We start from the raw sequence: 10,551 nt of genomic DNA, 5'->3' as shown, positions 1-10,551 counted from the left end.
TCACATTGACACGTTATTTTCTAGCAGGACTGGTGTCTTATGAGTGACCGTCAATTGTCTTTTTTTCTCAAGCCCTAAATCATACCAACTCATACCACAAGGGGGGGGGGGGGGGGATTTACGAAGACGTAAAGCTTTCATTTTTACAGAATAATTTATTTTGATTGAGCTCAACAAATGTACATCGCCTTAAATCATTTTCCAACTCCACTTGTGCTATTAATACCAAAAAACATAATGAAATTCAAAATGTATAAATGTAACGGTACTCGTTGAGGACCAATCAAATCTGTCTTGTGACCACTCAACACAACAAACATGTCTGCGCCGTTGGCAAGAAAAGCGCGATGAACGTGTTTCCCTGAAGTCGAATCTAAATTCGTATATCTCGAATTTACAGGTAGCTATCTACATTCCATTCAAGTTGTGATCCATTCTGCCATTGACGTCGCGAATACTTTGTTGAAAGATGTCGTCTGGAACCGCTTTGATTTATGATGAGGAGATGACTCGCTACAAACTGCTATGGGTTGAGTAAGTCTTGCTTCCTTATTGTGCATTTTGTTGTCCTACACACTGCAGTCTAGCGAAAGAGAGCAAAAACTGATATCTATATCAAAGATTATGATAACTATCGTTCTGCTGTGTGTGTACGTATGAGTGGGTGAGTCAAATATAAATCATTTTATCGGTTGCATACACACATTTAGCAGATGTTATGGCGGATGTAGCGAAATGCTTGTGTTCCTAACTCCAACAGTGCAGTAATACACACGAATCTAAAAGTAAAGAAATATAGAAATATTAGGAGAAGCAATGTGTTTATGTGTACTGACCTGTGTAGGCTGCGTGTGAGTGCACTTGTTCAAAAGTGTTTTGAGTGCACACTGTTAGCTGGGTCATTCCTGCTATGTGGTGCCTTTTCAATCCCCAAGAAATAACACTTTAGTGTAAAATGTGTATTTTACCTAAAAACACAGAGATACAGTGCATTCGGGAAGTATTCAGACCCCCCTATATTAGTATTCTAAAAAGGATTAACACGTTTTACCCCCTCGTTAATCTACGCACAATAACCCATAATGAAAACGGGTTTATAAATGTTTGCAAATGTATTCAAAAATACAAATAAATCGTATTTACATAGTTATTCAGACCCTTTACTCAGACAGGTTGGACAGGGAGCGTCGCTGCACTAATTTCAGGTCTCTCCAGAGATGTTAGATCGGGTTCAATTCTCGGTTCTGGCTGGCCCACTCAAGGACATTCAGAGACTTGTCCCGAAGTCACTAATGGGTGGTCTTGGCTGTGTGCTTAGGGTCGTTGTCCTGTTGGAAGGTGAACCTTCGCCCCATTCTGAGGTCCTGTGCACTCTGGAGCAGGTTTTCATCATTGATTTGCCTTTTGGCAAACTCCAAGCTGGTTGTCATGTGCCTTTTACTGAGGAGAGTCTTCCGTCTGGCCACTTGTAGAAACATCTCAAGAATGATCAATGGAAACAGGATGCACCTGAGCTCTTTTTCAAGTGTCATAGCAAAGGGTCTGAATACTTATGTAAAGAAGGTATTTCTGTATTTTATTTTTAATACATTTGCAAAAAATTCCAAACTGCTTTCGCTTTGTCATTATGGAGTATTGTGTGTAGATTGAGGGCATTTTATTTGTATACATTTTTTTGTATTCATTTTTGAAAAAGGCTGTAATGTAAACGAAATGTGGAAAAAGTCAAGGGCTCTGAATACTTCCCGAATGCACTGTGTGCACTTTTATGCATTTTTACCATTTTGTTTTCAGTGAATGTAGGCGTTTTTTGCCATCTCCCCGGTGCTATTCATCGTCTTCTACGAGAAATATAAGCCATTAAATAATAAAATATAAAAAATATTTATTCATTATTTTATAGTCCTACTTAAAATATCTGTCATCACTACTCTTCTCATGATTATTTTATTTGTTACTGTATTTAAGAATTTACGTGTGTCATAAATGCGGAAGACACATTTCAGTTGAATGCATTCAGTTGTACAACTGACTAGGTATCCCCCTTTCCCTGATTTCACTTTCTCCCCTGTTAGTTGGTAGTGATACCCATTTGAAAAACAGCCCCTTCCCACAATGACATCACATTCAGGAAGTGTCAATCTTTTTTGGGGCAGGGAAAACAACAGTGCAACGCTAGTAAGTATTAACACTCGGTTTTATCTACAGTACCAGTCAAAAGTTTGGACACACCTACTCATTCCAGGGTTTTTCTTTATTTTTTACTATGTTCTACATTTGTAGAATAATAGTGAAGGCATCAAAACTATGAAATAACAGATGGTATTAATCATGTTGTAACCAGAAAAGAGGGAACAGAGAAAAGGAAAAATAACAAGAGATTCCAATGCATCAAGGGAAATTCCAAATCTCCTGGCTCAAAAGTGAATGCCATGCTGAGACCTCATCCTGTCCAACCAACCATTAGAAGAACCCTTCTGTTGCACTCATCATTGGTTGAAGACATTTAATTTAACTAAATATCGCAACACCAGAAAAGAAAGGGAGAGGCAGATTGCAAGAGTAACTATTGGGAACATAGTGAAGAAGTACCAACTCCAAAGGCTCAACCAGACTAGGTCTTTCAAAGAAGAGGGTTGGATTGGCTGGAGATGTGTGTACGAAGAACTGCTGAATCCAAGAAGGGATGATGTGTGACGCACGACTACAGGGAGGAAACAAGCTGTCACGCCAAACATACAGAAGATTCAAAAAAAGGTTGCTGACCGACAATGAAGAATCTACACAGGAAACTCCTGTCAGAAAGTCAAGACTCAATCTCCTACTCTTTCTTCTGCACCTATAGGCCGTTTTGAGTTGTGGCACCAACGGAAACTGATTGTGAGGCATGCCAATGTTAAACCCACGAGAATCTCCAATTCATGGCTGACAGCTGTGGGCTTTTATCGTCCAAATACTGCAGCGAAAGACTCAATGAAGATGCATCAAGTGATACGTGTGTTGCCAGGTCACATCAAGTACAGAGACACAACCTGTCTCTGGCAAAGAGATGAGGGGGGTCACGGCCTGTCCCTGCTTTGAGTTAAAAGAAGCAACTCTAGAATCTGCTGAGTCTCTGAGATCTGCTGTTTTTAAAAAGATAAATAAATAGAAGTAAATAGAGAATGTAATAAATTGAAAGTGATTCTAATTATAAATGTAATCTTTTTATTTTTGACCATTTCACAGATTTAAAAGTGCATAATATATCTTTGTTTAAATATTTTGTTTATTATTGGTATTAGTCCCACTCTTCATTCCACCCGGATAGGTCAGTGTTTTTAAAATAATAATTGGACAATAACATCAAATGTTATGTATATCTTTGTGATAACTTGTCGAGATAGAAGGGGTCAACTACATATGCAAAACTGTTGACCAAATTCTGTTGTTATTCACTCTTATTCGGAACATTTTTGTGCAAATGGTTTGGAAAATAACACACGTTTCGCTCAATAATCATTGATTTATAATTATTTGGCGAAAATAAATCAACGTATTAGAGTAAGGAACATTTGATTACTTAGGGAATCTAAATCTTGATATTTACATGCATTGTTAACACCTTCAGAGAGTTATATGTAACTTCTTCTTAATAGGGGGCGCTGTTTTCACTTTGGGGAAAGATTGTGCCCAAATGAAATGGCCTCGTACTCTGTTCTAGATCATATGATATGCATATTATTATTACTATTGGATAGAAAACACCCTGAAGTTTCTAAAACTGTTTGAATTATATCTGTGAGTAAAAGAGAACTCATTTGGCAGCAAACTTCCAAACAGGAAGTGAAAATTCTGAAAATGGGTCTCTGTGTAAGGCCTTGCCTATTCAATTGCCTTCTATTTATGGATCTGTATGCACTTCATACGCCTTCCACTAGATTTCAACAGGCAGTAGAACGTTGAATGAAGTCTCTAGCCTTTTCTGGGACCGGATGGGACTCGTTGGAGAGAGAGGTCAGCCAAATCGGTAGTACTTGGTGAGGCACGAGGATTTGTCATATGGTTGGTTGCAATTCGTTTGGTAGACACAAGGAAATGCTCCGTCTGGGACGTTATTGGATGTATTTCTTAAAAACATCCTAAAGATGGATTCTCAACTGAGTTTGACCAGTTTATTCAACTTTTATTTTGACTTTTTGAATTTTTCGTTCATGCGTAAAATCTTCGTGGAAACGTGAGCTCCACCATGCTAGCCAAAGTTGCTAATTCGACAGACGTAATGGACATTCTAAAACCAAACAACGATTTATTGTCGAACTAGGATTCCTGGCACTGCATTCTGATGAAAGTTCATCAAAGGTAAGGGAATATTTATGATGTTATTTCGTATTTTTGTGGACTCTTTGGACTCCAACATGGCGGAGAATGGCTGAGCGCTTTCTCAGATTATTGCATGCTGTGCTTTGTACTAAAGTTATATATTTTTTATCTAACACAGCGGTTGCATTAAGAACCAGTGTATCTTTCATTTGCTGTACAACATGTATTTTTCAGCAAAGATTATGAGTTTTTCTGTTAGATTACGTCGCTGTCTAAAATTTCTCCGGACATTTTGGTTTTATTTGTGACGATGGCTGCGTTGTAAAACCCAGATTTGTAGCTATAAATATGCACATTTTCGAACAAAACATAAATGTATTGTATAATATGATGTCATAAGACTGTCATCTGATGAAGTTGTTCAAAGGTTAGTGATTTAATTTTATCTCTATTTGTGGGTTTTGTGAAAGCTATGTTTGCGGTGAAAAAATGGCGTTGTGTGTTTGGCTATTGTGGTGAGCTAACATAAATATATATTGTGTTTTCGCTGTAAAACATTTTAAAAATCGGAAATGTTGGCTGGATTCACAAGATGTTTATCTTTCATTTGCTGTATTGGACTTGTGATTTCATGAAATTATATTATATGATATCCCTGTGGCGCTAGGCTAGGCTAGGCTATGCTAGTCAGCGTTTCTGATGAGGAGGATCCCGGATCCGGGAGGGTGATTAAGTAGAGGAAATATGTCATGTTCCGTGTGTGAAACATATGCCTATATTTATTAGGATTTAAGTGCCTGAGCTTGACCAATATGTTTTTCTGATAGTCAAACTTGTCCCTTTTCTGATAGAATACAAAACAGATGGAAAATCTATACTTTTTCTTTCACATGTGGTCCGGAAGGCACCGCAGAGTAGGAATGACCCGGCTAATTATTTGGCTTACATTTGCATGTCCTCTCTTCAGCCCGGCTTGTAAAATTGAGGTCCCTGAGCGTCTGACTGTCAGTCACACAGCTCTGCAGGAGGAGGGTCTGGCTGAGCGCTGTGTCTCTGTGCCTATACGCCAGGCCACCGACGCAGAGATCCTACTGGCTCACAGGTGAGTCTATCACGCACACACATACGCACGCACGCACACACACACACACACACACACACACACACACACACACACTGCTCTATGTCGTACCTACAGTGAGGAGTACCTGGAAGCAGTAAAGAAGACACCATACATGAGCCTTGATGAGCTGAGGACATTCACCCAGCAGTATGGGGATGTCTACTTCCACCCGGTGAGATGACATGGACAGTCAATCAATCAACTAATCGCTGCATTGTCTCAAATGAAGAAGATACAGTATAGTGCACATAATATAGAAAAGCACAGAATGGGACCTGACTATGAGGCTGACCGAATCAGAGTTAGCATTGTGAAACCCATGTTCTCTGCTTGTGTTTTCGCCTCTAGAACATCTACCATTGTGCCAAGTTGGCCATCGGGGCCACTCTCCAGCTGGTGGACAGTGTGATGACGGGGAAAGTAAGGAACGGCATGGCCTTGGTCAGGTGAGTTTTAACCACGGAGGAACAGAATGCATATGGGTTTGTTCTGTTTTATTTACAATGCCGCGCAAGGTGTCATGGACTTCCTGTATGCACAGTTACAGTATCTGGTACTCAGGATTCACCTCCCTCTCCCACCTCTTTTTTTTCCATCAGACCCCCAGGACACCACAGTCAGCGCAGTGCTGCCAACGGCTTCTGTGTGTTCAACAACGTGGCCATCGCTGCCCACTATGCCAAGAAACAGTACGGTATCAAGAGGTGAGCAGGGCCTGAATAGGACCCACTCTTAACTGATTCCATTGTAGGGCATTGAAAGTAGAAGAGTGGGCGAATGTGTGTTAGTTTTTCTCTGAATGTTTTTGTTTCCCCAGGGTGTTGATAGTGGACTGGGACGTGCATCACGGACAGGGGGTGCAGTTCGCTTTTGAGGATGACCCAAGGTGAGTGTCTTTTCTTGATCCTAACTGTACCTTTTGTCTGGTAATCAATCCTGTCTGATCTGCAGATTGCTCTGACTGACACCCCTCTTCCCCCCCAGTGTGCTGTACTTTTCCTGGCACCGCTATGAGCACCAAGGCTTTTGGCCCAACCTGAGGGAATCAGACTATGACAGTGTGGGCAAGGAGAAGGGTGCTGGCTTCAACATCAATGTACCCTGGAACAAGGTGAGTTCCATAGAAGTAGAATTCTAGAAGTCCTTTTAAATCAAGGAGCCCTGCCTACCATACAGTACTTGTTACTTTCTCAGTAGCATTATGCCTTCAGTTCTCAATTTGATCTCTTGACTGGTTACAGGTGGGGATGGAGAACAGTGATTACCTTTCTGTCTTCTTCCATGTTCTCCTACCCATCGCATATGAGGTGAGGCATTCTCCCAGGTCAGAATCGGCAGCACTCACAAAACGTGTGCGACGTTCTCTCTCTACATATCAACCTCAAATGATGACTGAATGAAATGAATGCTCTTTGTTCCAGTTCAGTCCAGATTTGGTCTTTGTGTGTGCAGGCTTTGACTCCGCCATTGGAGACCCAGAGGTAAGGCATTCTACTGCTTAAATGAATGACCAACTAATATAGGCCTAGACACTATTGTTATGGTTGTACAGTATAAGCAAGCGTTCTTTTATGCTTGTGTCCCAGGGTCACATGTGTGCCACCCCAGACATCTTTGCCCACCTGACCCACCTCCTGAAGTCCCTGGCTGGGGGGAAACTGTGTGCTGTCCTGGAGGTGACGGTCACTCATAGACTTATGATATTTAACTGTGTCACTCTTTTCTGAAATAAGTCACATTAACAAAACAGGAACTGTTTTTGCTGTTTTTTTGTACCTCGATTCACTCTATAAAAAACTATTTTAGGGAGGGTACAACTTGACCTCACTGTCCCAATCAGTGTGCCAGACCGTCCAGACCTTACTCGGAGATCCCGCCCCCCAAACGTCAGAACTGAACGGCCCATGTGAGAGGTGGGCTGACGTGTCAGTCTCAGCTTTAAAAAAGGCTATAACCTAAATAGCTTGTACAGTCAGATAACACACTGCATTGTGTCTGCCACGTTCTCTCCGTCCCTGCAGTGCTCTGGAGTCCATTCAGTGTGTGAGATCAGCTCAGAAGCCGTACTGGGCCTGCCTCAAACACATAGGTACTATATAACATCACCCTCTGATCACGCTCAGATCTCATCACTTCATTTACAACATATCACCCTGATTTACCCTAATATAGCTATTAATCTTATCTTTCCTCCCTCCTTCCATTCACTTCCCTTCCAGTTGCCCCACCCGTGTCTGAGCCCAGCACTAAACGCTGTAAGCTGGCAGAGAAGGAAGAGGGTGTGCAGGCTGAGGAGGGTCAGAAAGAACGGGGGGATGGTCAGAAAGCGGAGGAAGAGGAGGTGGTGTGGATGAAGCCTCCGTCCCGGTTGGCTCCTCCGGTCCACACTGAAGTGGCAATCCCTGCTGACCTGGAGGTCCCTGACAGATGTGACCGTGTGAGGTCATCACTGGCCCCAACTCTTCAGATCCTGCAAAGACTAAGGTCTGTCCCTAACCTATACTCCTGAGATACCTCAGAGATTTAAGTCTGTCCCCAACAAATGTCCCCAGATACATTCACCACCCACAGATACATTCACCACCCACAGATACATTTACCACCCACAGATACATTCACCCACAAGAATGTTAAAGCTGCAATATGTAATCTTTTAGCCAACTTGATCAAATTCACATAGAAATGTGTGTTATAGATCTGTCCTCATTAATATCAAGTCTAACAAGTGGTGATCTGTTCTATGTGCGCTATTTCTATGCTTCCTGTTTTTGCCTTCTTACTTTCGGTTTTGTATACCAGCTTCAAACAGCTGAAAATACAATATTTTTGGTTATAAAAAATATATTTTACAGCGTTTTAGATGGTACAATGATTCTCTACACTATGGTTGCTTGTTTTGTCACATAAACGGAAATTAAGTAAACTATTCGAATTTTAGCAACCAGGAATTGGCGGTGTGTTTTCTGCACAGTGCAACTTTTAAAGTATGATCATAGTTCCTGTTTAATCAATTTGTACTTTTACTTTGATAACATGAATACACATCGTATTTATTTGACTCCAATGTTTTTGGTGAAGCTTCAATAATACTGTCTTATTTTATAACCAGGGATAACTTTTTTGAAGGGTCGGCGGAGGAGGAAGCTCTCATGTCTCTCTGCAGCGTCATCGCGCTCTTTGAAAAGATGAAGAAACAAGAGGTGAGCTGTGTTTAGAAGCTAAGAGTAATTTCATCTTACTCATCAAAAGTAATTTGCGTTGTGAGTCATTACATACATCAAATGCCCTCAATTGTTGCACTGCATCAATTGCACATAACTTTTGCCTGTGTGTTTCTTAAGTTCCAGTACATTTTATGTTGCCTTTGTTTGCTTGTGATGAAGTAATGCAACACATTGCTATTCCTGGGGCTGGAACATGATGAATACACAGAGGGTATTGTGTGTTAATGTTTTATGAACTGAACTATGGGGCTATTATTCCCAGCACCACACGTTGTAGAGAGATGGTGTGGTTTGGCCTCTGATATTTGGTCAGTGATTTGGCTTTGGCTAACCTGGCACTTTGATGCTAACTATCTGTCAGATTCGTAACGGTCTGGCGCTGGTGCCTGATGTCTCCGTGGCGATGCTGTGTGCCGCGCAGCATGCTCGGATGTCTCTCACCAACCGGTATACACCGTTTATGACCTTTGACCTTGAGTACATTCTCAATACTGGACATGCATAAGCCAGCAGAAAACTGGTGGCGAACACTCAGTTGGTGAGTGTTTTTCTCCTCACAGGTTATTGCTGGTGTACCTGGGGGATGGGGAGATCCCGACATACATCACTGAGGACGGGTGAGAATGTTTGCACAGTAACCACACAGAGTAACCACACAGTCATAAATACCCTTCTAAACCATAAACATCTCCTTCACCTTTCTCTTTTAGGAAAGCACTCGTGGTGCAGATCAGCAGTAAGGAGCCAGAGGAGCAGAAATCCAGATATCAGGTTTCTGTGTGTCTGAAAAAGGTACAGCAAATTATTTGGAAAAGGAAACGTACTCCTACGACATGATTCTCTTGTTGCGCTTGCCAAGGTTTTATGTAAGAGATGTATGTTATTTTCTACCTTATTTTAATGCACAGCATCTGTTGTGTACAGTGTATTATTACTGTGTGTGTGTGTGTGTGTGTGTGTGTGTGTGTGTGTGTGTGTGTGTGTGTGTGTGTGTTTGCGTCCCACCACAGGGCTGCAGTGATGTGGCGGGGTTGATGCAGGCTGTGCTGTGCCTGCTCCTGCCTCTGGCCTATGAGTATGACCCTGGGCTGGTGCTGCTGGTGCAGGGGCCAGGCAGTGAGGTGGGGAAGGCAGCCTGGGCACAGATCACCAGCCTACTCCAGGGCCTGGCACAGGGCCACACACTTGCCCTTATACAGGTGAGAGGGACACCGAGGGAGTGAGGGCCCCACTTTGACTTGGTCCTAGCTATGCAGTTTTAAAGTATTTTGAATTATGTTTTTTCTCTATATATTTTTCATGTCGTATGAGTGTTGCAGGGATGAGCCTCTAACATATTGTTGTCACATCCCAGGAGGGTGAGAAGGAGGCTGTAGGGACCACAGCAGCCTCTCTGCTGGGGGACCCTGCTCCCTCTCTGGGACCCCTGGGGGCCCCTCTCCCTGAGGACATGGAGGCCATGGAGAGACTGAGACAGAGGCTGCAGACACACTGGGGACTTCTGCAGAATGCAGGTGAACAAATGATCACAGCCTCTAAGGAAACCTATTCAGTTACTCAAATGGATAATAACATCTTAGAAAACCAAAATAGTTATTAGTATAGACACCTCAAGAAAATACTGACCCCTCAGATTGTTAATACATTTTTGTCCTTCTAAAGCTGCAAAGGGGAAAGAAGTCGAGGAAAAAGGACAGAACCAGGACTGAAGTAATCTCCACACCAATTGGGTTTGTGACCAGGGGAGAAAATCCATCTCCCAGGCATCCATTTTTATACTGTTTGTAATTTTGGTAATTAAAAACAATTAAACCATCTGTTGGTCATTCCACTATCTAGTAATTGAACATGTCTGAAACTTGCAGCACTGCATAATCTCCATATTGCAACACAACAAAATAT

The 10,551-nt window shown here is 42.0% G+C and overlaps 1 protein-coding gene across 3 annotated transcripts; it reads left to right on the top strand.

Moving 5' to 3' along the window:
* The first annotated feature begins 283 nt into the window (after positions 1-283).
* On the top strand, positions 284-10,466 carry hdac10 (histone deacetylase 10). 3 transcript variants are annotated; one of them, XM_055934532.1, is made up of 21 exons: positions 290-400; positions 470-534; positions 5,270-5,404; positions 5,501-5,597; positions 5,774-5,871; positions 6,025-6,129; positions 6,243-6,311; positions 6,410-6,536; positions 6,667-6,732; positions 6,847-6,906; positions 7,012-7,101; positions 7,232-7,338; positions 7,447-7,514; positions 7,645-7,909; positions 8,535-8,625; positions 9,011-9,096; positions 9,210-9,266; positions 9,360-9,441; positions 9,660-9,848; positions 10,004-10,163; positions 10,312-10,466. In XM_055934532.1, the coding sequence occupies exons 2-21, from the start codon at positions 470-472 to the stop codon at positions 10,356-10,358; spliced, it is 2,064 nt and encodes a 687-aa protein (XP_055790507.1). In that variant the 5' UTR covers positions 290-400; the 3' UTR covers positions 10,359-10,466. The 3 variants fall into 3 exon arrangements, with proteins under 3 accessions (XP_055790506.1, XP_055790507.1, XP_055790508.1); XM_055934531.1 differs by having other exon boundaries at positions 284-534; XM_055934533.1 differs by lacking the exon at positions 470-534.
* Positions 10,467-10,551: the final 85 nt, after the last annotated feature.

The sequence above is a fragment of the Salvelinus fontinalis genome, chromosome 9, assembly GCF_029448725.1.
Source record: "Salvelinus fontinalis isolate EN_2023a chromosome 9, ASM2944872v1, whole genome shotgun sequence".
Classification (NCBI taxonomy): domain Eukaryota; kingdom Metazoa; phylum Chordata; class Actinopteri; order Salmoniformes; family Salmonidae; genus Salvelinus; species Salvelinus fontinalis.
Note: the sequence above shows the minus strand (reverse complement) of the source record. Positions and strands in the feature narration are given on the sequence as shown.